Below are 24,644 nucleotides of genomic sequence, written 5' to 3'. Positions count from 1 at the left end.
GTATCAGAAAGTGTCAATGCTTTTTTTTAATATATTTATTTGGAACAAAGCTTTTCTAGTTTGGATTCCAGATATTCTCACTTATCCAGCTGATAATAGATGCGGTCCAAAAATTCCTCTATATTCTAATATACAGATAAGGTCATGGCATACATGCACGGCACAGCACGGCACAGCTTCAACCCAGCGATTAACTTTCCAATTGAATTTGACCCTATAAAACAAATTATCACTTCAACACAAAAAGCAAACAGCGGGTTAACAGCGAGCTTGCCTACCAAAGCACAGCTGCGCCGTGCCGTGCTGTTCATGTCTACTATGACCTATACACGCCATCTCATACGTTCCAGATAGAAAGGTGGCTGGCACGGTCGCCGGCTTTCATCCCAGTACACAAAGCGCGCCGCCAAACGATACTTTGACTCCGCTGAGTAAATCAACCAACTTGTGTCAGCTATTATAACAGTTGCCCTCCACCTGGTACGTCAACCTATCATCATTCACACAAAACTCGTGCATTCAATTTTATACCGTAAGGGCTGTAACCATCTCTCCTCAAATAATTTACCATCTCCAATGAACAGTGATGCTGTCTAGCACAATCGTGCAATGAAACATTGGGTAATAGCATTATGTTTATCTAAATTTACAGAAAATCTACAACTACATAAATAATAAACTTATTCATAGATCTTAGGGTAATATGTTGTTTCGAACTTCTTTCTGCTCCTGGGATATGGCCGCAAAACTTTAGGAATATAGGGAGGTAAATGCTCATCCAATCTTCTGTTGAAGGGACTGATACCAAGTTCAAATGGCCGTCTCCTTTTCTCAAAGAATCTGGTGTTGAACTTAATCTTATAAATCTGCTCCCAATGATATATCTCCGGAATTAGGAGGTGCTTGGGCCTGTTAGATACTAGATGTTTGTATCTGGCTTCAAGCCAACGGCGCTTGTTATCATCTTCAATATCTGCTACAACTTGTTCTTGCTGTCCTAAATATGGTTTCATTTCATGTTCACGTTCCTCAGGAGCATTTAAGTAGAACTGCACAAGCATTTTCAAAACCTCTTCATTAAGCCCTTGGACTTTCCCATTCTCTATAGAGTCATATAACTTCAGAGGCTTTGTACCAAAGCAAATGTTACTTTTTGGATTATCAACATTGTCATTATGGAATTCAATGGTATTCAATTGGTAGGCATAAAGAGACCATAGCTGACCATTTGTAACAACAGTTTGTGTAACTAAAGGATAGGTGATATCATTGTATGTAGTAAAACCTTGATTATTTGCTTGAGCCAACAGCCAACCAAAGCTAGACTTAATAGCTTGACAGTGCAATGCTTCTAGATTATCTTCAGGTCCAAATGAAGGTTTTCTTGCAAGAATATGACCACGTCCATGATAAGACAGGAAGCCAAATTCATCAAAATCACCAGGCCAGAATCCTGAAATCATATTAAGTTAAGCCTTATTTATAAAAAATAGGCCTAAGATTTGGCCATATGAAATGGTTATGAATTATAAATAAATATTGCAACTAATCAATCAAAGCCAATGTAAAACTGTGTTAACTAAAAGTCATAATTTTTTTCGAGTTTGAAACAAAAAATACCTGGTATATTGGTGCCATGTCTGTTATCTGTAAAATATCCAACAGCTTTTGGATTGTGATCAAACTTCGGTACTCTAAACTCAGGATTCTCTGCTTCACTGTATGGCACAAGTGGTTTCAGAGGCTGACGGTTTCTGATTGTTAATATTGGAGTACCTGCAATAAAAATAAAAAAACTTTTTTAATACAATAACTATAATACTCTACTTGATAAACCGTCAGTTACAGACAGATCCATAAAAATTAAAGCTACTATATCTATTGCTAACACTTTTTGTCTTAGCTTTAACTTTATAAATCTTTCTGCAGCTGACTGATAATGTAATAAGTATTTTATTAATGTCCAAAGTCAAACAACACTTTGGACTTTAGGGACACAATTATATTCATTTACAGAAAGATCATTGAGATAGCCGAAATAAAATATAAATTAATTAAAGCTAGTATTAAAACAAAATAAAAATGATTGTGTGACATTTACCAACATATTGGACTGCCCTGTCAATTGGTTCATACCAGCGACCTTTAAGTCCACCGTACTGTTTCCTCCAAGCCACTAGTTTGTGTGGTGGGTGAATACCACCAACAAACCAAAATGCTTCATGCCGGGGATCATAGTCAACCTGGAAAATAGTTTTTAACTTAGAATTCTAGTCTTTGGTATACTATATAAGATTGAGCATTGAGCCCATGCTTTTAAATTGTAAAAATGATGCTTAAAATACTTTGTGTGAGTCAGAGTGTTAGAAGTTCTTTTTTCAAGTTCTAAACACTACAAGATCTTTAGATAGCTCTATGCTCATTCATGATAATCTGTGTACAACTTTGTAAAATATCTGTATATTCATACTTACTTGAGAAGACAGTATATGGTCCACTTTATCGGTCAAGTTATTGATGACAATTCTGTTGATTTGTCTTACTATACATTTAGCTAATGCATCCTCTTTCTGTGAAACTTCAGGTTTATCCAAGGCACTGGTGAATGTTCGGCTGAAATTAATATTTACAATGGATATAAATACTATATTTAAACACACCTAATATATCACCATTTCAGGTGAGCATAAGAATTCATTTTTTGCATAGAATATGAGTATCTACAAAAGGTAACGAAATAGAAAGAGAAAATAGAAGAGGTGTTCAAAGGTACATTCATATTTGAAATTGGAATATTTATATAGTTCTAATGGTAAAATCATGGTAAAGTTCCCTTGTAAAATGCATTCAGTACTTACTCCACACCATCATTTTCTATTAAAATAGCTTCCTCTATAAGAGCTTTAATTTCCTGAACAATGGCGTCAGCTGCTGCGCCTGTATCATTATAAAATTCCGGTAGTTTTTCTGTAGGAATGAAATGACTTCTTGTGTAATACTGCACCAGAGGCATAGCATTGTATGGAACTTTGTCCTCGTTAAACATTATACACTTCCAACCATAATAACGCGGTATATTTAATGCTATTTGTTTTTCTTCAACAGTATTTAATTCTTGAATTTTCTTATATACTGCCTGCCTCTGTCGTAATTTTCTGCCTTGCAGAGACATGTCCAAAATTGGAGGATATTCCGGTGATTCTGTGTATTCATTTTGTTCTACTAATGCTGCTTGAGACTGTTGTCTTGTTAAAAGCTTTTTTAATTTAGGAAATGTTCGGTGAACTCTATTTAGATACATTTTCAATTCACCAAACACAATTCCAATATTCTATCTATTTCTACCACAATATTTTGAGGTTATGTTTCGTTCTGAAATCACGAGTGTCATATTGTCAAAATTAAGCGCATTGAATGGGCAGTGAAACGCTAAAAAGTGTATACTACAGTAAAAAAAGAATCCATTATGAACGTAAACGTAATAAATGCATTCTATAATAAAAGAAAAGTAATTTATTCGTTTTTCTGTAGAAACAAAATAGTAATTTACAATTTCTACGTTGTGTTAGCGAACGGAATTTGCCATTTCTAGACGAAATGTACCTAAGCTGATGCAACGTTTTGACATTAGCCACAGCCTGATAGCCACCTGCCAAATTATCTTGAAATATAACCATTCACACACTATATTTAACGTTATTTAGTGATTAATTCGATACTCAATCATGGACGACGATATGGTATTTGATCCATCTTTAAAGAAGAAGAAGAAAAAGAAGACCGGTTTCGATTTAGACGCCGCTCTCGCAGGCGAGCAAGGTGAGAGCACGAGCGTGGAGGCGCCCGCTGGGACGGGTGACGTCGACTTGCCCGAGGATGATAACCTCGATTTGGATAATTTTGGAAAGAAAAAGAAGAAGAAGAAGAAGGGAGTCTTCAATATGGAGGAACTCGAAAACACGTTACCGGAAACACCCCCGGCTGAAGAGCCGGAACAACAGGAGGACGAAGTTATTGATGACTTGGATCTAGACATTGACTTCTCAAAAACTAAAAAGAAGAAGAAGAAGAAAAACATTGAGGAACTCGTCCTTGAAGATGACAGTAAGGGAGAAGACCAAGAAAATGTGGAAGATGTCAGTGGTGACTTGTGGAGTGGCACGGACCGAGATTACACGTACGACGAGCTCCTGGAGCGAGTTTTCGACATCATGCGTGAAAAGAATCCGAGCATGGTCTCTGGCAAGAAACAGAAATTCATCATGAGACCTCCCCAAGTTGTCAGAATTGGTACTAAGAAAACATCCTTTGCCAATTTCACAGAGATCTGTAAAACTCTTCATCGGCAGCCTAAACATTTACTAGACTTTTTACTGGCTGAGTTGGGTACAAGTGGGTCTGTGGATGGTAACAGTCAGCTTATTATTAAAGGTCGTTTCCAGCAGAAACAGATAGAGAATGTCCTTCGTCGGTATATCAAGGAATATGTTACTTGTCACACATGCCGTTCCCCTGACACCATCCTGCAGAAAGATACTCGATTATTCTTCCTTCAGTGTGAAACATGTGGTTCCCGTTGCTCTGTGGCCAGCATCAAGTCTGGTTTCCAGGCTGTGACCGGAAAGCGTGCTGCCATCCGTGCAAAGACTGCATAGAGTATTAGTGCTTAGTGATAAACTAATTATACAGTCATGGATCTGGGGTACATACAGTAATAGTCCTAATTTGTGTTAATATTCTCTTGAACATGTCAGCTGTAATCTGGTGCTGACAACAATAACAATATTGTTGTGCAATCAAAAGTAGGTAGACATAAATAATAGAGGTACATAATACCTTGAAACCTTTGATAATTACACCTGAAGGTATGGTGAACTATTTTAATGTTAACTGGACTTTTGTTTCTCCTAATTTTGTGAATTTGAATGTATTGTTTATTGTAAAAATATTAGTGATGTGCTCAAACATTAGCAATTGTTTTTATTGGTTGCAAAGTGGTATTGCCTGAATGTACCCCATTCTAACCCCTATATTTATGTATAGCTCACTTCTGTATTATTCTCATTGATACACAATGGTTTTATAAATTGTTGTTTTATTTCTTATTCTAAATAAAACACATTTTTATCATAATCTTGTATAATTAAAAAATACCTACACAGTTACATATAAAAATAAAAAATTATTATGATATGAAACTTTTATCTTATGTTAAAAAGCAAAAATAACAATAATTTGAGAGTTGTTTTGTGTTAGATTACACAAAAGAGTAACAACAATAGTTTACAACAACAATAAAAAAATATTTAAAAACATTTTGATAACAGAAGTATAAGAATAATTTATTCACATTTAACATTACTTAAAAAGTATAAATAAAACAAGGTTATTGCACAGAGTAGGTTAATTGTTGCGAATAACTTGAGGTGTAAACTCATGCTTGATGGCCTTGCTGAGACTATCTGCATATAAATCAAGGCGCTGGGTCATTCTGAAGCCCCATTTATCCTTTATTTGACGACATAAGTTCAGATCAATCTGAGCTATTAGTAAGCCATCTTTTACTCTGGATAAGGAAGGAGTTCTAGCACCATCTGGAGCAGTGATATAGCTTGAGCCATAGAAGTGGCCAAAGTCTTTATGGGCTGGCTTCCCATCTCCAGATGTAAATTCATTAGGGAAGGATTCAGTGCCCACTCTGTTTATAGCACAAGTGAAATAGCTGTTAGCTATGGCAGCATTCCTGGCTTCAATACCCCAAAGATGTTCACTTAATCCTGACACTGTAGCTGAAGGGTTAAACACAATCTCAGCTCCATTTACCCCAAACATTAGCCAGTTTAATGGGTGATGACGCCCATAACAAATATTTATAGCTATCTTGCCATACTTAGTATCAAATACAGGATGCCCAGTATTCCCTTCCATGTAATAAGTTGATTCATTGAAATCTCCAACACGGGGGATGTGGTTCTTGCGGTGTTTTCCTATTACCTTGCCCTCCTCATTGATAACTACAGCTGTGTTCCAAAGAGTGTCTCCATGAACTTCATCTCTTTCTAAAATGGGTGATACAATAACCATATCATATTTGATGGCAAATTCTTTTAAAAACTGAGTGCTGGGTCCATCTACAGATTCTGCAAATTCACACCATGGTTGTTTCTCCCTTGTACAAAAGGCAAAGGGCATGCTCCATGCTTCTTGTAAACAGATAATACCGACACGTTCTTCTCCAGCGCATTCGAGAATTTTCCGAACCTTCTCAAAAATAGCTTGGCGCTGTTCTACTATTGGTTGGTGAGTGGATGTACCAATAGAATGTTGAATAACTCCAACTCTTACTACTCGCGGAAGCCTATGTTCTTCTTTTTTAGCAGAAAAGTCGTACGCCGCTACTTCAAAGCAGTTCTCTTTTGCTGCTTCTTGACTGACTTCACTTATACATAGTTCCTGATGATCTGTTCTCCCATAGTGAATTCTATTGTACTCTTGCAGTTCTTCTCCGGATAAGGTCTTTGATATGAGTTTATCCAAGCTTGGAAGTTCCGATGTTGCTGCCATGGCTCTAATAACAATAAGTCAACTGAATAGGTTTTTTCCAAATAATAACAATAAATAGCGCTAATTTCTACTTTATCTTATCAGTGTGTAACTAGTATACGCCAGATCTAAAAATTACGTTCTTGTTGACTTTAGGGATGAAATGATAATATCAGAAGTCAAGTGGTGATAACAAAAATAAATAAAACTGAACATAGGGCATAATGTAGCTGACAGATGAACAAACGCAGGTTACCATGTTATGTTACCATTTTGAATTATTTTTATGATTCAGGGTGTGAACGCAGCGGTAAAAGTTTTAGACTATTATAGTGTCGGTTCAAGTGAGCATGAGTATAGAGATAAAAATAAGAATAGAGTAGGTACTCAAGGGATGCCTCATCGTGTCATGCAATGAGAGAGACGTCGTTGCTCAGAGGGGCCCTCTCTATCTATATCTTCTAATACCCCTCGGTAAGACTGATCAGACTTTCCGGGATCTGACTACTCGTAACGACTGCCAAAGATGTTCAAATGGCAACCGGGATCCACCATCCGTAGATCGATCGATACACACACGGCTGTTACTAAGCCACGGGCTCCTCACGAACAAGCATATGCACGATAGCCGGAACGCACATGCACAGTTGCGGTTATCAAACATGCAGTTAGAGAGGGCCTCTCCGTGTAGCAGTCTCTTTCGCAATTTGACACCTCAAAGCTTTCTCAAAGAGCGTATTAAAGAGAGTACCTAAGTATGCCATACCTACTCTATTTTTATATATCTTAATTTTCTACGCTATAGTGAGACAATTATATTTATATTTACGTAAAACTATATTGTATTTCATCTTTAAGAGATGAAATGCAATATACTTTTAGCGACTTAATTATACAAATTGGCTTCTTCCGAAGATCTTCGTTTCAGTAAACAGCTTGATGCTGTATGCAGCGAGAAATGATAGCTGGTGGCCGGTGTTTGTCGAGCCAAACATTATTTATGAGAAATCGGTACTTGCCTATAAATGATGATCTGTCCCAGACTTTTTCCAAAACCTAATCGCGGTCTCATAACGACTGCTTTACCGAATTCTGATGTACACACTTGTCGTTTGATGGCAATATTATTTTCTATTCCGTATTTTACGAAGGGTTTGGTGTTACAAAAAATCTTGCAATTATATTTCAACATGAGAAATAACTTCTTCTTTTTCTGTTTGCTCTCCACTACTGGAGGGTAGCACAGCGATTTTTTTCTATCTCGCGTCGAGCAATTCAATTTCGAATATTCGATATGTATTTCGAACTAAAAATTTTGTATTTGTCACATATTTTTACTCGGGGATTTTCGCGATGGGATTTTCAATAATTCTTGCTGTTGTGTGATTGTATGGGAATTGTCAATTTTTGTAGTGAATTTGTCAGACAAGAGAATCAACATCTATGAGAAAGGAGAATGTAAGACAGAAAGGGATCTCTATGAATGTGGCAGACTGGTGAACTGAGTTCCTTGCGCAGTAACTGTTGATGGTAGGTATGGGCAGGAGGAAGTTCACGAAGAAATATCACATCTATATACTAGAACTAGCCGTTTTCCCGGTGTTTCACCCGCGTCCCGTGGTAACTACTGCCCGTACCGGGATAAAATATAGCCTATGTTACTCGTGGATAATGTAGTTTTCGAATGGTGAAAGAATTTTTAAAAACTGTCCAGTAGTTTTTGAGCCTAATCATTACAACCAAACAAACAAACAAAGTTTTCCTCTTTATAATATTAGTATAGATTTTGGAGTGGTGGTTCCCCTATATTAAAAATTAACGTTTTGGTAGTTTTTTTTCAGAGCATACATGCCATAGATAGATTTAAAAAGCTGACTCCCGCTGCCGCTGTCACTGTCCTGCTGTCCTGTCTCTGTCATGTCGATGTCAGTTTAATTTTAATGTCAAATCTTGCAGACAGACATGTTTATTGTATTTCCATTGTGTATTCTCCTAAGTCCTAGTTTTGTTTAACTTAAATGCTTGTTTAACTGTGTTTTAAGTAATCAGCCTTAATCCTCGTCGAGTCTTCCTACATTACTCCTCACAAAACTATTAAGTGCATAAGCCAAGATGAACGTGCTACCAGCCCAACCCGTTGGGATACAGAGCACGGCTGGTGCTGTGCCCATTCGAAATGAAAAGGGTGAGTTTTCGTTATAAAATTGCATTTATAATTCGTTGAACAGACTACTCAGTCGATAAAAAATAAAACTATCTTGAAATAAGTTTTTGAAAGCTCAATCCGTGTCTTTGATTTGCAGGAGAGATTTCTATGCAAAAAGTAAAGGTTCAGAGGTACATATCGGGTAAAAAGCCAGATTATGCCCAGGGCGCTTCATCCTCAGAAGAGTCTGACACAGAGGATTTTATAGAGCAGCAGAAACCAGATCGTAGACAGCAGACATTACCACAAATCATCAGCAAGAAAGAAGAACATCTCAGTGATTCTGAGAAGGAGGTTAGTCTTGATATAATCATATTTACGTTTGTCCAATTCTTGTATTAAAATCAGTCAGTATTAAAAGAAAAAAAACATTTTTAATGCCTTCTGTTCTTTTTTAAGTTTTGGCTTTATGCAAAATTGATATTTCAAGTTTGCTATAAAAAAATCCTAGGTGGACGATCCTCGTCTCCGTCGATTACGTCAAGCAGCAAAGTCCCCACCACGGCGCGCAGAACATAAACCGGAGATCATAGATGCAGAACCAGAAGTAGAATCTGATACCAGTGTAGAGGAAGCCCGGGACTCTTCTGAGAGTGAGGATGAACTTGATGAGGAAGAGATTGAGAGGCGCAGACAGGCTCTCAAAGCAAAGCTTGCGGCCAGGTATGAATAGTCACTTTTAAAAGGAGAATGTGCTATATGCCATTATAAAATTTTAACTTTTTTGTTGGAGTACATGAAAAAACCTTTTTTTACAGCGATTTAGGACTTCTCACCATTATAAAGTTGTAGTATGTAAAAAACCAATGGTATATAGCACATTGTAATATTCCTTAGGGAAACCTGCATCTATTTTCATGTCTTGTCCTTTAAATAAATGGAATGGCAATAAATGGATGTACTAATAAATAAATGCATCTGTGTAGTTGTGCAACACTTAACGTTAATCACATTTTCAATTGGTTTATAGAGCAACTGGTTTAACAATAAAGAGTATCTAGCAATAAAAACATAGCTTTTAGATGCTTAGTTACTCTAACTAAAACATGAGGAAAGAGCTGACAAAAAGTAAATAGCAATTTGATTCCTTTTAGGGAAGCTGAGAAGGAGGTTCTTGGAAGGGATGATGATGAGGAAATGTTGGATGGAGACAAGGAAGAGAGTGGTTCATCAGACACAGAGTATACAGACAGTGAAGAAGATACAGGTATAGTGGTATATTAAGTATTTTGTTTTAACTAGCTGTACCATATGGTTGTACCTACATTGTGAGAGAAATTCTTCCCGCACATGGTTTAAATTCATGTACTTTCGCCTTTTTTATTTTAGTGTATACTATATAAGCATAAACAATCCCAAAAGAAAAAATATCAATGTCCTACACCACAACATAAATAATATCTTTATTTAAATATTTTTTTAAACTGCCACGTTCCTAGGCCCGCGCGTCAAACCCGTATTCGTAAGAGCGTCAGACAGAATGACTGTGCAAGAGCGAGAGCGTAAAGTTAAGCAGCAAAAGAAAGAAGAAGTAGAAGCCAGGAAAGAAAAAGAGGAAAGGAGAAGGGAAGCTTTGAAACTTGTTGAAGAAACTATTCGGTCGGAACAAAGGAGTACACAGGTTTGTTAAACATTTGATTTGTGGTCTTACAAAAAAAAGTTAAACAGGCATTTGTCACGTGTTTATGAAAATATTATATGCAGAATTTTCTTAAACACGTGTTGAATGTCTATAAAATTTAGCCTATTGCATGCAAGACGTAGCTTGTTGACGTAGCAAGATTGAATGGCTATTTTGATCAGTTGGCTGCAAACTTTTTTTCTTTAAAATGTAACAATATATTACAGGGTGAACAAAAAGAAGGCAATATAAACGACGTGTGTACTGACGATGAAAATGACGAGCTTGAGTACGAAGCGTGGAAGTTGCGTGAAATGAAGCGCATCAAACGCGACAAGGAGGAACGAGAAGCGTGAGTAAACTTTTTTGTCTTTAATACAAGAATAAATTGAACCCCAGTTATAATTAAAAGTAAATTATTACATACCACCATGTCTATGTGGCAAAACTAATTTTTTCAGCAAACTAATTCCAGACTATTTCAAGTATTTAAACCCACAATTTTACATGTACATACTCTCCATTCAGTTGATTTTGAAAGACCAAAGTTGAATTTGTGGCCCATCCTCAAATAGCAACAGTTTTTATTAGGTCTCATATGTACACAGAACAACTCTATGCAATTGAATTATGTACATTTTTCATTATATTTAATGGCGAGTTTGTCTTACCTACAAAAACTCATCCTCCAAGCCTTTTCCCAACTATGTTGAGGCTTCGGCTTCGGCTTCCAGTCGAACCGGATTCAGCTGATGTCCAGTGTTTTACAGGGAGCGATTGCCTATCCGACCTCCTCAACCCAGTTTCCCAGACAATCTGATAATTTACCAACAAAAACGAATGATCTAATAAGGTTCCAAAAATAATTGTTTTCACATTTTGTTTAGTGTCGAAAAGGAGTTGCTTTCAATCGAGCGTATGCGTAACATGACGGAAGAGGAACGTCGCGTGGAACAACGTCTGAACCCCAAACTCGTTACCAACAAATCCGTGAAGGGCAAATACAAGTTCCTACAAAAATACTACCACAGGTTAGTAATTATAATAGACGGCGTTACTATAGAATTTAAAAGGTTTTGAAATAGTCTCCTAGACTAAGGGTACATCTACTATAAAGGTGCAAGTAGCTTGCGCATGTTGGTTAATACATTTTTGTCACTTGCGCATGTTAACTTGCTCCAGCTACTTGCACCGTGCAGATGCATAATAAAGTTTTGACATATATTTTGGCTATAATATATAATCTATAATTTTTGAATATATAATCTATAATTTATTCGCATTTTAAATTTACTTTCTACATACATATACATTGAACTATACGTAATCTGAACCTGCGATCAAATTTTCAGAGGTGCCTTCTACTTGGACAAAGAAGACGAGGTGTTCAAACAAGACTTCTCCGGTCCAACTCTGGACGATCACTTTGATAAGACTGTTTTACCTAAGGTAAGATATCATGATGTAATAGAATGTTTTTAACCAATACAGTGGATAAATCTAATTGCCAACATTATGATGTTGATAAATACATCTTGACAAAAACCTATTAAAGCTAAATTCTACCTTAAATTTCATAAGACAGTACATAAGAGATTACATAAGAGAGTACATAAGACAGTACATAAGAGAGTACATAAGCCGTATTGCGCGCTTTAAGACGCATATTTTCCCCTTCATTTTTTTTCCTGTTCATATTGTCCATGTGATGCGTCTTATATGCGCAATAAAACTTATTTTCTTTCTTTAAATTTTAGCGTTTTCTTGTCATCCAAACAAATAAATTATTTACAAAGTGACTAAACAAAATTAAACATGACTTTATTATTTTTAACAGGTGATGCAAGTAAAGAAATTCGGCCGTTCAGGTCGGACAAAATACACTCATCTCGTTGACCAAGATACCACAGAGTTCGATTCAGCCTGGAGCAACGAGGGCGCAGCCGCAAGGCTAGCTAACTTCCGAGGCGGCATGAAACAAGTCTTCGATAAGCCTTCCGCTAAGAGGAAGCATAATGTGTGATAAATGCACTGTCATGTCAAAAGACTGTAGCCTTTTTTATATTTTTTACACATATTACATGAATTGGTTTGCTTAGGATTGGTCATAATTGGCTAAGAGGAGATATGCATGGAAAAATCTGACCTTATCAATGAAATCTCACCATCCAAGCCTTTTCCCAACTATGTTGGGGTCGGCTTCCATTTATCAATGAAATCTATATCTACAGGGTGGCCCATCCATAGGCGTCCAAAAGAAAAATTTAGAAGCTCTATGCTATGGGGTATCTGAATCACCCCCATGTATATTCAGCGATTTTTTGTACTTTAGAAGCTAGAATTATTTTTAATTTTTTTGATATACTTCTACATTTTATGAACTTCAGATAGAATTTTATGTAAGTTCTAAAATGTTTAGCCAAACTGCTTTTTTTCAGGTGTTAGCTATTATCATGATGATTAATTATACAAAAAAGATAAAATAAAATAGAAAAAACAATGTTGAAATGAAAATTACGGAAAAAAAAAAATCTAGCTCCTATGGGTGCGTCCACATCTGGCGAATGTGCCGCGAATGCGCAGCACGCGAGCCGATTGCGAGCTGTCTGCGAGCTGCGCGCGTGCAGTCACTGCAATAGTTCGGTGCGCAACTCACTCTAAACTCACTCTTTAGCGCAACTCACGCAAGGCTCGTATAGAGCGCGCGAGCGGCGCGCGATCTGCGCGCAATCAGTTCTCGCCCTTACAGTTCCGTATACTGGCTCAGTACTATCGAAGATGGCAGACGTCGCGCGCCGCCTGCACGCTGATCGAACGAACAAAAATGCACGCGCGCAGCTCGCGGGCAGGTCGCAAACGGCTCGCGAGCTGCACATTCGCGGCACATTCGCCAGATGTGGACGCACCCTAAAGTACAAAAAATCGCTGAACATACATGGGGGTGTTTCGGATACCCCATAGCATAGAGCTTCTAAATTTTTCTTTTGGACGCCTATGGATGGGCCACCCTGTATATTACATAAAAGAAAGTCGTGTTAGTTACACATTTTATAACTCAAGAATAGCTGACCCGTTTAAGCTGAAAATTAGAGGTGAGGTAGCTTAGACCCGGGAGAAGGACATAGGATAGTAGATAGTAATAGTGGTAGATATATTTTTGTCACCATCCTATTATGGGAAGCAGTTATCTCGGGACGCGGGTGAAACCGCGGGCGGAAGCTAGTATTACAATAAAATACATATTAATATGATTTTACGTTTACTGTGTTTTTTGTTGGTTATCTGAAAATTTCAACTAACTAATCCTAAGTGAACTAATTCGGTATGGCGTGTACAAAATGTCCTTACTGCGTTACTGATGACTGTAAATAATAGGATAAGTAATTATAATACATAAATAAGTATTGTGAAAAATAAAGTGTTCAAAATTTATTTATTTTTTATTTTATTTTACGATTTTACTCATAAATATCGATCCCATTATTCAATCAGAATCTCAATCATCATTCAATTTGCAGAAAATATATTGCATAGATATGTATGGACGATAGCGCTGACTGTTGATAGAAATCGACCGCTGCCGATGAAAGGAAGGAACGATTTTGCGGGAATGCCCCCTAAACTCTCGTCCTTTTCTTGCATCAGCTTGGGTATCGAAACCAATCTACTAAAAAGTTAAGAAGTCGTGTTCACAAAGACGATTAATTAGATGTACCTACTCGGAGTCTCGAGTTCCACTACACTTCACTTCCAAGTAGGTTTCTTACGTACTTACTAGCCGTTTTCCCGCGGTTTCACCCGCGTCCCGTGGTAACTACTGCCCGTACCGGGATAAAATATAGCCTATGTTACTCGTGGATAATGTAAGTTTCTAATGGTGAAAGCATTTTTAAAATCGGTCCAGTAGTTTTTGAGCCTATTCATTACAAACAAAAAAACAAACAAAGTTTTCCTCTTTATAATATTAGTATAGACTACAACCTTGTTGGAGAACAACGCAGTAAACTAAGCGGGATATTTCATAGTTTCCCTACCTATATGCAATAAATTATTAAATAACACCAAATCTGAATTTATTTTAACTTCAAAATATTTAAGTCTACTTGCCTATATTATGGGTTGCGGTCTACATCAAAACTGTTCTAAATCGAAAAGCGGATTCTTAGCATGAACCCTGTATTCATCAGCCAAGTCTTACGACTTTGAACGGATTTACCAAGGAACTTATATCGTTATCAACTTTTATAAGTATAACGCGCGCAAGCGAAGCGACGACATAGGAGATTTTAACTTGATTTATGTCTTCAAGTCTTAAGGCTTACCTACTATCTGTTGTGCCAACTTATACAACTTACGCGATTTGTTCTAGTTTCTTAATTGACCCTTCTAAACTTTGAAGAGATTACAAACCTTCTTTTATTTTATTCAATAGTAAACCGTGGTAGGCGAGTCATCGGCAGTTGCTCTGAAGTGGTTGTGACACGGCATCCGAAACATACAAATAAAATAAAGTCTTAAAAATTTATTAAATCACTAAGTTATCAAATAAAACTAATCCTATCAAAATTATAACATATCCTATAAACGTAAACGTAACTTAAAAGTTATAAAATACCCTCGAAGTTGTACAATCAGCGCCAAAATTAACTAACTATATCCAAATTAACGTAGGCGATTCTAGGACTAGCGTTGGCAATAAGTGGATACCCTGAATTTTGTAAATTTGGAAATGGTCGCTTAATAAACTTATGGACATTTTTTAGGTCCTGGGAGTTCCACTACTTTATAATGGGCAGGATCAGGTTGCGCTCCACTGCGGCTTGCAGAGTCTCGTGTCAGGAACCACACACGACCGAACGTTGGTGCATTCCTTCCAAAACAGCTGTCCTTGAGGCGCCATCCACAAGTCCATCCAGAAGATTCTCTTAAATAGTACTTGTCCTCGGGAGCTATTTTGTTTCGTTGCTTAAGGTATGCTAATCGACCAAAGTGTGGGAGACCTTTATAGATAATCTGTTTTTGTTTCGGGTCCATTGGCCGCATTACAGGGTCCATTGTGAGATCTGTGTCGGGTCGTGATAACCGCGGATCTTTTTTAGGATCACCAAGACCGACATCAACGATAGAATGCCCCTTTCTCATATCAGCTAAGGCCGGTATATGGGTCGCATCTCGAATAGGTTTTTTCCTTCTGTTTTCAGCTCCTGATATACTATCTCTGATTATGGTTTGCATACCCGCAGCCATGTTTTCTTGTATGACATCAGTTAAATAATATCCTTTTTCTTCTCGTTTTAAAGTAGCCGCTTGTGCCAATTTGTCGCCGTGAAGATGGTTCCATTTTAAGCGAAGACGCGTAGTTTTTTCATAGTTTTCTATGAAAAACTTCATTATATCTGGATTAGTCATATCAAGTGGCGGCATCTTGGGTATTTAAAATAAATAGATTAGCAAGCAAATTATAGTTACAAAATTAAAGCCTTACAACTCTTACAAAATCATAAAGTTTTCTCAAGATCACTGTCAAGTGTCACTGATATCGACAATGGGTGACATCTAACTTAGTTTTTTGATTTTGTATTAGGGGCAGATCCAGCTCTCAAATAAGGTTTGCTGGGAAGTTTGTTGCGCTTCTTTCCAGCAAAAACACATAGGTAGGAAGTGGTCAAGGGTGGGCGTTTTGAGGACTGTCTTTTGTAAACTTCTGACGTTCAAAATTGCTGTCTTGCAGACAAGTTTGAATAAATGATCTTTGATTTGATTTGATTTGGTTATGGGCCCATCCATCCGATATGGCTGAAACATCACAAAAAAATATATTCGTAAAATTATGAGTTAGTAGGTAGGTACATAGCACACTTACACAAACTGGGAGTACCTAGGCACATATGGGTAGGTCAGGGTGTTTATAAGGTGAATGCATAAGAGTATGTAAAGAAGTATACAAGGAAAGTACATTAGTAAACAAAATAACGGAAGTACATAAGGGATTACACAAGGAATTAAATAAGAGCGTACATAGACGAGTCATTAAGGAAGACATAAGTGTGACGTCACAATTAAATGATCCGCCACTGCTCTACACCATTTTATTGGAAGAGTTTTGTTGAGTTGCGAATTATTGTTGATAATTTTACGATCACAACTAGTGTACCTAATACAGACCCTAGTATCACTACAAGAGTATATAGTCCTTCCGCATATTTCCTTCGCGTCATAATCTATCGCGAACACTAAGGAAAATCGGAACTAGTTTTTACGGTGAAGAAAAGCTGACTGTACCTATATTAAAAACTGAAGCACCACCTAGACACCAACATTCTAGTTTTAGGGCTAAATAAAAGTTTAAACTCCAAGCTCCGGTGTGTGGTGGGTATAGTGGGCGAGTAGATGATAAAAGTTTTTTGTTAGAGTTTTCCGTTAGAAAATGTTTTGTTGAAATGTGCCGTTTCTCGTGGGACTCCAGCAATGTCCTCGGTCAATGAACCCGCTTATTCACAAATGTGATGAGACTATCTAATAATTACTCGTAATTTGATGAAGTTGTATTCAGCCTGGCTGTTGTGCTCTGTTATAGAACACTGGAGTCTTAACAACATAGGTCATCGGAGATAAGTATGATGAAAAAACTGTGAAGTAAAATACAATGTTTTGCCATGATCGATTTTATTGGTGTTATAGGTATACACGTCAGTGGTATACACAATGTTATGGTAATAGAAAATTAAATGTTTCGCTAATTTGCTGAAATACAGCAACATTCTGAAAGCTATTCGAATCCAATGCATTTCTTGTAAAACCTTTCCGCTGGTGGTTCGTAATGAGGTGGATCCATGTGAACTCCTGAATTCAGTAGTTCACGGGCGAATGTGGCATAGCGTCTAAACTTTGGCGCGCTACATCCTACAAGACTTTCTTTTAATGCCCATCCATAGACGCTGCTAGTAGTTACACAGTCATGATATTTTTGTTCTGGTAACTTATATTTTCTAGCATTGAGATAAGCTTTACGGCCACCACCAGATGCTAGTTGCTTATAAAGAATTCTAGAATGTTTCACGTCCACGGGCTTCATGACAGAAGGCACAACTGCTTTCATGAGGAATTGATTCAAAGCAGTGGCGTCCGCCGAATCAGTTAACACACGCTTTCTTCGATGAAGGCTACTAAACGCATGCTGGTTACTCAAGACCTTAATGTTTGCTTCTACTACAGTCTTTTTTATCTGCTCTTCAGTATAATGTTTGTTCTTTGCAGAGTGTACTGCAGCATCGCTAATCATTTCATCTTTATGTTTAAGAAACCAGCGCATACAACGTAGATTATCTTGAACACGTCTTTCAGTCAAGAATAGCTGTAATCTTGGATCTGAGTAGTCGAAAGGCATTTTGTTATTTCGTAAAAAATATAAATAAAAACTGTAAAAATATAAAATAAAATAATACTACTCAAAAGTAAAAGTCTTTCAAATGTATAGATGACATTTTTGAGAACATGTCCAAAATCTAAACGAAAAATCTTTCAAAAACGAAAAAAAATATTATAGTATAGGTAGAGGATTTATTATTCTGAAAAAAAAAACATTGTGTTCTTGGTTTTCGTATAGAATTTTTGTTTATAGGGTATTATTTTAGAACAGAAAGTTGTGTCAATTGTATATAGTTTCAGGCCGAAACGTACAAATCGTCTGTACAGGACATACTAATAATTTACAATACTCTCAACAATACCATAAAACGAACTAAAATTGCTGAATAAATAATGGGGTGGCATTGGGTTGCCCGGGTAACTGGGCTGAGGAGGTCAGGCAGGGCAGTCGCTTCTTGTAAAGCACTGGTACTCAGCTGAATCCGGTTAGACATTAAACAGTACAAGTAGATATTATTATTTATTTCAATTATAAGAACACAGCAAAATAATTAAAAAAATCTATAAAATTATTTTGTAGTATTAAAGTTAATGTAATAAATAAATCATAATCAAAAGTAAAAACACCCAATAAGTTCATACTGTGCAATTTGATAATCGTTGTGCACTATTGTAGTGTATCGGATCGGGAGATGGCCCAGTGCGGCTCTTCTCGCGAGCCAAATGCCACACACGACCGTGTTCAGGACCATGTGCCTTCTTGCCTAAGTAACTATCCTTTAGTCTCCAGCCATAAATCCAATTACTGGTTTCAGCAAAATAATATCTGTCCTCAGGAATTGTACGAACCCGCTTTTTTAAATACTCTACACGACCAAAATCTGGACGGCCTTTGTGGAGAATCTTCTTCTCCTTTGGGTCAATTGGTCGCATTATAGGATCGATAGATAGGTCTGTGTCCGGTCGACCCAGTCTAGGGTCGTCTTTGGTATTGCCAAGTCCAAGTTCAACAATAGAATGACCTTTTCTCATATCAGCTACGGCTGGTATATGAGTACCATCATTAATAGCTTTGAGTCGTCTGTTCCTCGCATCAGACTTGTAGTCCTTAGATAGTGCGCTCAGTCCTGAGGTTATGCTTGCTTTGAGGACATCTGTATACTGATAACCTTTCTCCTCGCGCTGTAGAGTGGCCGCTTTTTGCAATTTATCCGCATTAATCGTATTCCATCTCATCCGCAATTTCGCATTTTTTTGATAATTTTCAATGAGGAACTTTATTATTTCCGGATTATTTATGTCGATTAGAGGCATTGCTTATAATAAAAAATAAAATCAAGTAACAAAATACAATAGTAAAACACCTATTAAAATGGGTGACAGCATCTAACAAAATGTCAATCTAAATTGTTTTTTTTGTATCAGTTTTTATTTTCACCTTGAGAAAGAGTTTGATTATCTATATAATGCCAATGATCTACTATATAATAGTAGTATGCTTTTAGGTCATGCATGTTAAAAAAAAATGGACTAAGCACAATCATGATTAAGATCTTATAATTTTATTGTATTAATTAGTCCATAATGTTTTATTTCTTTACACTCGTCTTTATGAAGTAACAGCAAAGTGTCAGGGTAAAGTGACATGCAAGATGTCTGAAAAAATGGTCCGAAAATAATTTCATATTACTCACCACAGAGCAGTGTAGAAAAATGTCGCGAAAGTTGACAGACCCCGTTGAAATACCTGTTATTACCGCAACCTTCGAAAAAGAGAAATGGATTCGCCTGCAATGGACGAATCGCTACCTTAAAGGCCAGGCTGTGGCTGTTCTGAACAGAGAACCTACAAACTACACTGAAGCCGATATCGCAAAGAGTATTGTGACCGCTGAGATGGTAAATGTCACGAGAGATCATATCCTGGCGGCTGAACACAAGTTGAAAGTTCCGATGACGGATACAGACTGGATTCAAATGCGTGAAAAGAAGGAAATTATCGTTGCAATGTTACCGGTATCAGAAAAGGAAAGGAAACTCTTATACACGAAGCCCAGAGAAGTGTATTTAAAGAAACGTTATTCAACACCTCCCGATAAGAAGTATCGGTTCATAGAGTGTGAAAGTTGGAAGTATGGATGGCAATTTGATCAATCCAAGATGACAGGTCCATCTTTCGGAAGATTTAACCCTGTTCTACATCAGAGAAGTGTGGGCCCACAACCAGATCCTTCCCATTATTATCCTTGTATGGAAGAATCTAATTTATGCGGTGAAGGGTAGTTAGAATAAGTATTGAACAACTTTTTTGCTGTAAGAAAAAACTAGGTACTATGCATTTTAATTAAGTTTTATTTTAAGTTCATAGAAGTTCATGTAAAATTTAGGTTTCTTAACACATAATTTATTTCGTTATTGGATACCTCTCAATAAGAAGTATAAAACCCTCCCCATTATTGTGGAAATATCTGATTTATGCGCTAAGATGGGAAGTTAGAATAAGTATTGAATAACTTTTTTGCTGTAAGGACAAACTAGGTATATGCATTTTAATTTAGTTTTATTTTAATTTCACAGGAGTTTGTATAACATTTAGGTTTCTTAATAAATAATTTATTTCCTTATCTGATTTACGTGCTAAGATGGGTAGTTAGAATAAGTATTGAATATCTTTTTTGCTGTAAGAACAAACTAGGTAGTATGTATTTTAATTTAGTTTAATTTTAATTTCACAGAAGTTTATGTAACATTTAGGTTTCTTATAGTTCGGCCATTCAGAGAATGCGTTCCTGACACGTCGCGATTGAACTGACGACGTAACTACATTCATTGATTATTGATATAATAATGTTGTTTTAATGCTCCTCAATTGTTAAAACGGTAAACAACCAGCAAAAATATTTTTATCGTAACTGCAACGCCATTGCAAAGTTACGTCGTCAGTTCAATCGCGACGTGTCAGGAACGCATTCTCTGAATGGCCGAACTATAATACATAAGTTTTAATTCAGACTTGGTCTTATATGTTTCTATGATTATATCTATGTTTGTCGACTACTGCTGCATACTTATACTCGAGTATAACCATCGTTGACTGTATTCTGCTTTTAAAGTTCCGTGTCACATAGACAGCAGTATCTCACCCAGCAGCTCTTTCGTTTAGCGTGTCTGTGGGGACGGGGAAATGGACCGGAGTGCCATCGCCTAATCTCTTTGCCATGGAATTAATCACATCTGCACTTGCTTCCCGCAAGTCGTATGCCCAGCCTATTTTCTCGAAGAACCTTATGAAAGTTGTGGCGAAGTTGAGCACGTCAAAATGTTCAGCTGCCTTGTAGTCGAAGGGAAACGCATGGTGGTAGTTGTGCCAGCCTTCGCCGAGCGTGCATGTAGCGACAAATCGATTCTCAGCTGGTATTATATTCCTGTAACATATACCTCTACATAAGTCTATCTTGAAACTGATTTAAAGTCGGGATAGGTATATAAAAGGTGTGACACTCAACATGAGAAGTTGTTAGTGACTAAAGTACGTTGTCAACAAAAGCCTGATGGAAGATATTGGAAGTTTGTAATTTTAACGGAAATTGAGTAACAATATTATGGTTAGAAATAGGCGTTGTTTACGAAGACTGGAGTTTAATTAACCAGAATCAACGTTGTTACTAGGACAAACAACTATCTTCATGAATGTAAATAAACTTACTTGTTGTAAGGTCTGTATCCATAAGCGTGTGCGAGGCTGTTGACAGTGAGTTCACTGTGGAACATGCCGAGGAACCTGATGAAACATTGCCAGGCGACAGCACACTTCCAGTCCTCATTCCACAACACAACGCCAATCATCGTGGGTACTATATAGCAGAATGTCAGCTTGAGTAATGTGAAGTTTCTGAAATCATTTTAATTATTTAATTAAATGGTCTCGAATCATCTTATCTTGAAGATATTGCATTTCTTTGCTATTGAACTTAACAACGATTGTATAACAAATTGGTAATAAAATTTATGGCTTCTGATATTCCAAAGGAGTGGCTACTAATTAAGTTTCGAACAAGTCTCAATTTCAGTTGATTGCAAAGTTTTCAGCTGTTTATTAACTCCTGGCAAACGGGTTGGTGGTCGTAGTTTATTTTTGCTAGTAGATTGAAAGTGCTGTTCTTTAAGATTCAAGATTCAATCGTCGTTATTTATTATTTAGTGGAAGTGGACAAGGGTGTAATGAATACGGGACTAACCTTTCATAGAACTGAATGACCGGGTCGTTCTCGATGTCACTCATATCCATTTGTTTTCCGCGGAGAATGACTTCGTTATTCTTCTTCATCATGAGCCAGCCGATGTGAGAGAAGAAAAGACCTCGGTTCGCGTTGTGAGGGTCTGCATCTGTGTCGCTGTATTTGTGGTGGACTCGGTGATCGCGAACCCAGTGGAGAAGGGAATTCTGCGAAGATTGAGTAACCTTTGCAGATTGTTTTACGCAGTACAAATTAAAAAGTCTTTTACCAAACACTAAGACCGACTGACACTAAGACTTGAAAGACCAACTACTAAGAACATTGAAATTAGTAACGGTTATTATAAATATGAATTTCTAACTTAACAGTAGGTAAACTACATTCCCTTAATAGCTTTCAATTTTTAAGTGCTTACAATAAAATGTTCTGCACAAATATAAACACGTTAAACAACTCAAATATTCAATTAAGGCTTGTTCACCTGGCCGGCACTTGAGAAGCATAAAAGCAGAAATAGTTTGAGAGGCAGCCTTGCTTTGTAAGATTTGTGTGTCCATAGACGGTGAGCGCCCCCAGTTATACCGAATCCAGATGCCACGTACATAATCAGAGCTGCAAACACACTTAGTTGTTTAATTAAATTGCTGAAAAGTTAATTAAGATCGCATAGGTGTTTAAAGTTGCATAAAGTATGACGTTATTATTAAAGCTACTGCTTATTGTGAGTGGGTGGCATTTAGAATAAGTTTTTTGGATAATATAATTTGTAGGTACTTATGTTCTCACGGCATGTCTGTCTATAATAACAGATAGTGTACGTAGGAGTTTTTGTATGTCTTAGATATATATTATAGTTCGGCCATTCAGAGAATGCGTTCCTGACACGTCGCGATTGAACTGACGACGTAACTACATTCATTGATTATTGATATAATAATGTTGTTTTAATGCTCCTCAATTGTTAAAACGGTAAACAACCAGCAAAAATATTTTTATCGTAACTGCAACGCCATTGCAAAGTTACGTCGTCAGTTCAATCGCGACGTGTCAGGAACGCATTCTCTGAATGGCCGAACTATAAATAGCTAAGGGAATATAACCTTTAGTATTACAAAAGAGATAGAAACCCGCAGTTAAGTACTTCAATAACTATGATTTAAAGATAGCTTTTGCGTGATAAAATGGGCGATCTATTTTCTGAGATCTTTCTAAATGCCCTTTTTGTTAGTTAAAATGAAATGGAAGCTTAATGTCGAGAAGTAGTGGGATTGGGGACCAAAATAACTTATTACTTACCGAAAATAAGGGACTGCCATTTCACGGGGAAAGCGTAGTGGTAACACCAATACACAGCCAGCACATGATACAGAGTTATAAATATAAAACTCGACCACTTTATCTCATTTTTGAATCCTAAATTTTTCTCGAAATTCTGAACTATTTCACTTAGAGTTATGCCACGTTTAATTTTGTTCGTGTTGTTGTCCATTGTTTATTTTTGTTTGTACCTGCGACCGTCGGGATTATACCGACGTTTGACTGCAGTGAGTAGCTCGTGGTCAGTTAAATAAACTCTAGTGACTTGCGATACAAAAGGCATATATTATTATGTATTCAGAACAATAGGTAAATAGACTGGACACATAATTACATGCGACTAAACCACAATTTAATGAAACTAGGAGTCAGTGAGCAATTAATTGTTTCAATTATGCTAAAATTTAATTATGGTCGTTTGTTATATCGGCTTTGTCAGGAAGCATAAGTTTAGTAGAATTTAATGTTTGAATGATAAATTAAACATCATGGCGTATTCTATATATCGATCATAGATTTATTGTATGCTGAATATAGAGTAACGAATAGAGGACGATTATCGTAAAACTGCAATGGATTGAATTTGTTTGATGAGTATTTCAACATAAAGTATGACATTATTTCATGTATAAAAATAATAATATCATTGATAGTATTCGATAGCATCGATAGGCATAATAAACTATGAGCAGAACCTTAGTATTTACATTGAACTAAATATATTACGAATCACTAATTAACATTCAATAGTTCATTGTATTTCGATGAATCTCGTTAAGAAATATAGCTCTTCTAAATGTAAATATATCCGGTATTAGTAAGTATCCAGGTTATTCATTACGACATTGTTTGATTTTGTAATCAGCTTGTTACCTATGTCAAACTTGTTTTGATTCGCGTTTTATATTGTCACCGATATACAATTTTCTTACCGACCATAAACCGATTGCCAGTTTTACCGTGAAAGTGTATGAAAAATAGTTGATCACTACATTCGGCAGTTGGCATGCTGAATTTGCAATGTAATTTTTAATGCTTACGATTTTATATTATGCAGTTTATTCTCTCATGATTAAAATAAAATATTTATCATGTCCCGAGGATCTTCTCTACTACACCATAAAGTATGTTAAATCAGCCACATATGCAAAACCATATGACCGTCACATTTTATCTCATTCAGTTCAACCGTTTTGGTTTAATTCTTTAACACACAGACCGACAAATACAATCACATTTCTAATATTAGTCAGAATATAATATTTTGAGGTATTTTAAACTACTACAGCGAAACAATGGTAGGTAATAACTTCTAGTTTTATTAAGACTGCAAAGACCGCTACGTTGTAGT

The 24,644-nt window shown here is 36.7% G+C and overlaps 8 protein-coding genes across 8 annotated transcripts; 2 read left to right on the top strand and 6 right to left on the bottom strand.

The window, feature by feature from the left end:
- Window positions 1-622: 622 nt before the first annotated feature.
- Window positions 623-3,379, bottom strand: LOC124636846 (28S ribosomal protein S30, mitochondrial). The gene is made up of 5 exons (XM_047173038.1): window positions 2,859-3,379; window positions 2,475-2,613; window positions 2,102-2,243; window positions 1,621-1,776; window positions 623-1,453 (listed from the first exon to the last, which is right to left on the bottom strand). The coding sequence occupies exons 1-5, from the start codon at window positions 3,299-3,301 to the stop codon at window positions 681-683; spliced, it is 1,653 nt and encodes a 550-aa protein (XP_047028994.1). The 5' UTR covers window positions 3,302-3,379; the 3' UTR covers window positions 623-680.
- A 224-nt stretch (window positions 3,380-3,603) lies between these two features.
- On the top strand, window positions 3,604-5,087 carry LOC124636850 (eukaryotic translation initiation factor 2 subunit 2). The gene has a single exon (XM_047173042.1). The coding sequence runs from the start codon at window positions 3,726-3,728 to the stop codon at window positions 4,653-4,655; it is 930 nt and encodes a 309-aa protein (XP_047028998.1). The 5' UTR covers window positions 3,604-3,725; the 3' UTR covers window positions 4,656-5,087.
- Window positions 5,088-5,315: 228 nt separating this feature from the next.
- LOC124636848 (beta-ureidopropionase) lies at window positions 5,316-6,861 on the bottom strand. The gene has a single exon (XM_047173040.1). The coding sequence runs from the start codon at window positions 6,562-6,564 to the stop codon at window positions 5,404-5,406; it is 1,161 nt and encodes a 386-aa protein (XP_047028996.1). The 5' UTR covers window positions 6,565-6,861; the 3' UTR covers window positions 5,316-5,403.
- Window positions 6,862-8,460: 1,599 nt separating this feature from the next.
- LOC124637052 (microfibrillar-associated protein 1) lies at window positions 8,461-12,887 on the top strand. The gene is made up of 9 exons (XM_047173369.1): window positions 8,461-8,728; window positions 8,847-9,043; window positions 9,201-9,412; window positions 9,844-9,956; window positions 10,189-10,370; window positions 10,598-10,722; window positions 11,258-11,401; window positions 11,723-11,819; window positions 12,208-12,887. Exons 1-9 carry the CDS (start codon window positions 8,656-8,658, stop codon window positions 12,391-12,393), a joined length of 1,329 nt encoding a protein of 442 aa, XP_047029325.1. The 5' UTR covers window positions 8,461-8,655; the 3' UTR covers window positions 12,394-12,887.
- Window positions 12,888-15,116: 2,229 nt separating this feature from the next.
- On the bottom strand, window positions 15,117-15,794 carry LOC124637177. The gene has a single exon (XM_047173535.1). It carries the CDS (start codon window positions 15,792-15,794, stop codon window positions 15,117-15,119), a length of 678 nt encoding a protein of 225 aa, XP_047029491.1.
- Window positions 15,795-17,139: 1,345 nt separating this feature from the next.
- On the bottom strand, window positions 17,140-17,924 carry LOC124636759. The gene has a single exon (XM_047172890.1). The coding sequence runs from the start codon at window positions 17,755-17,757 to the stop codon at window positions 17,140-17,142; it is 618 nt and encodes a 205-aa protein (XP_047028846.1). The 5' UTR covers window positions 17,758-17,924.
- A 450-nt stretch (window positions 17,925-18,374) lies between these two features.
- Window positions 18,375-19,052, bottom strand: LOC124637212. The gene has a single exon (XM_047173574.1). The coding sequence runs from the start codon at window positions 19,050-19,052 to the stop codon at window positions 18,375-18,377; it is 678 nt and encodes a 225-aa protein (XP_047029530.1).
- Window positions 19,053-20,752: 1,700 nt separating this feature from the next.
- Window positions 20,753-23,519, bottom strand: LOC124636907 (acyl-CoA Delta-9 desaturase-like). Its single transcript, XM_047173177.1, has 5 exons — window positions 23,273-23,519; window positions 22,458-22,588; window positions 21,977-22,182; window positions 21,445-21,630; window positions 20,753-21,163 (listed from the first exon to the last, which is right to left on the bottom strand). The coding sequence occupies exons 1-5, from the start codon at window positions 23,463-23,465 to the stop codon at window positions 20,878-20,880; spliced, it is 1,002 nt and encodes a 333-aa protein (XP_047029133.1). The 5' UTR covers window positions 23,466-23,519; the 3' UTR covers window positions 20,753-20,877.
- Window positions 23,520-24,644: the final 1,125 nt, after the last annotated feature.

This window comes from Helicoverpa zea, chromosome 15, assembly GCF_022581195.2.
Source record: "Helicoverpa zea isolate HzStark_Cry1AcR chromosome 15, ilHelZeax1.1, whole genome shotgun sequence".
NCBI lineage: Eukaryota > Metazoa > Arthropoda > Insecta > Lepidoptera > Noctuidae > Helicoverpa > Helicoverpa zea.
Note: the sequence above shows the minus strand (reverse complement) of the source record. Positions and strands in the feature narration are given on the sequence as shown.

What these genes read in the sequence shown, in the direction of transcription:
- LOC124636907 (XM_047173177.1), bottom strand. Translation starts at nt 23,465, where the DNA reads ATGGACAACAACACGAACAAAATTAAACGTGGCATAACTCTAAGTGAA. An exon ending in GCTTCTCAAGTGCCGGCCAG is followed by an intron (nt 22,183 to 22,457) that starts GTGAACAAGCCT and finishes CAATCTTCGCAG; the next exon opens with AATTCCCTTCTCCACTGGGT. An exon ending in GTCATTCAGTTCTATGAAAG is followed by an intron (nt 21,631 to 21,976) that starts GTTAGTCCCGTA and finishes AAATGATTTCAG; the next exon opens with AAACTTCACATTACTCAAGC.
- LOC124637052 (XM_047173369.1), top strand. Translation starts at nt 8,656, where the DNA reads ATGAACGTGCTACCAGCCCAACCCGTTGGGATACAGAGCACGGCTGGT. An exon ending in AGACAGTGAAGAAGATACAG is followed by an intron (nt 9,957 to 10,188) that starts GTATAGTGGTAT and finishes CCACGTTCCTAG; the next exon opens with GCCCGCGCGTCAAACCCGTA. An exon ending in GACAAGGAGGAACGAGAAGC is followed by an intron (nt 10,723 to 11,257) that starts GTGAGTAAACTT and finishes CATTTTGTTTAG; the next exon opens with TGTCGAAAAGGAGTTGCTTT.
- LOC124636759 (XM_047172890.1), bottom strand. Translation starts at nt 17,757, where the DNA reads ATGCCTTTCGACTACTCAGATCCAAGATTACAGCTATTCTTGACTGAA.
- LOC124636850 (XM_047173042.1), top strand. Translation starts at nt 3,726, where the DNA reads ATGGACGACGATATGGTATTTGATCCATCTTTAAAGAAGAAGAAGAAA.
- LOC124636846 (XM_047173038.1), bottom strand. Translation starts at nt 3,301, where the DNA reads ATGTATCTAAATAGAGTTCACCGAACATTTCCTAAATTAAAAAAGCTT. An exon ending in ATAGAAAATGATGGTGTGGA is followed by an intron (nt 2,614 to 2,858) that starts GTAAGTACTGAA and finishes TATTAATTTCAG; the next exon opens with CCGAACATTCACCAGTGCCT. An exon ending in CAGGGCAGTCCAATATGTTG is followed by an intron (nt 1,777 to 2,101) that starts GTAAATGTCACA and finishes TTTTTATTGCAG; the next exon opens with GTACTCCAATATTAACAATC.
- LOC124637212 (XM_047173574.1), bottom strand. Translation starts at nt 19,052, where the DNA reads ATGCCTCTAATCGACATAAATAATCCGGAAATAATAAAGTTCCTCATT.
- LOC124637177 (XM_047173535.1), bottom strand. Translation starts at nt 15,794, where the DNA reads ATGCCGCCACTTGATATGACTAATCCAGATATAATGAAGTTTTTCATA.
- LOC124636848 (XM_047173040.1), bottom strand. Translation starts at nt 6,564, where the DNA reads ATGGCAGCAACATCGGAACTTCCAAGCTTGGATAAACTCATATCAAAG.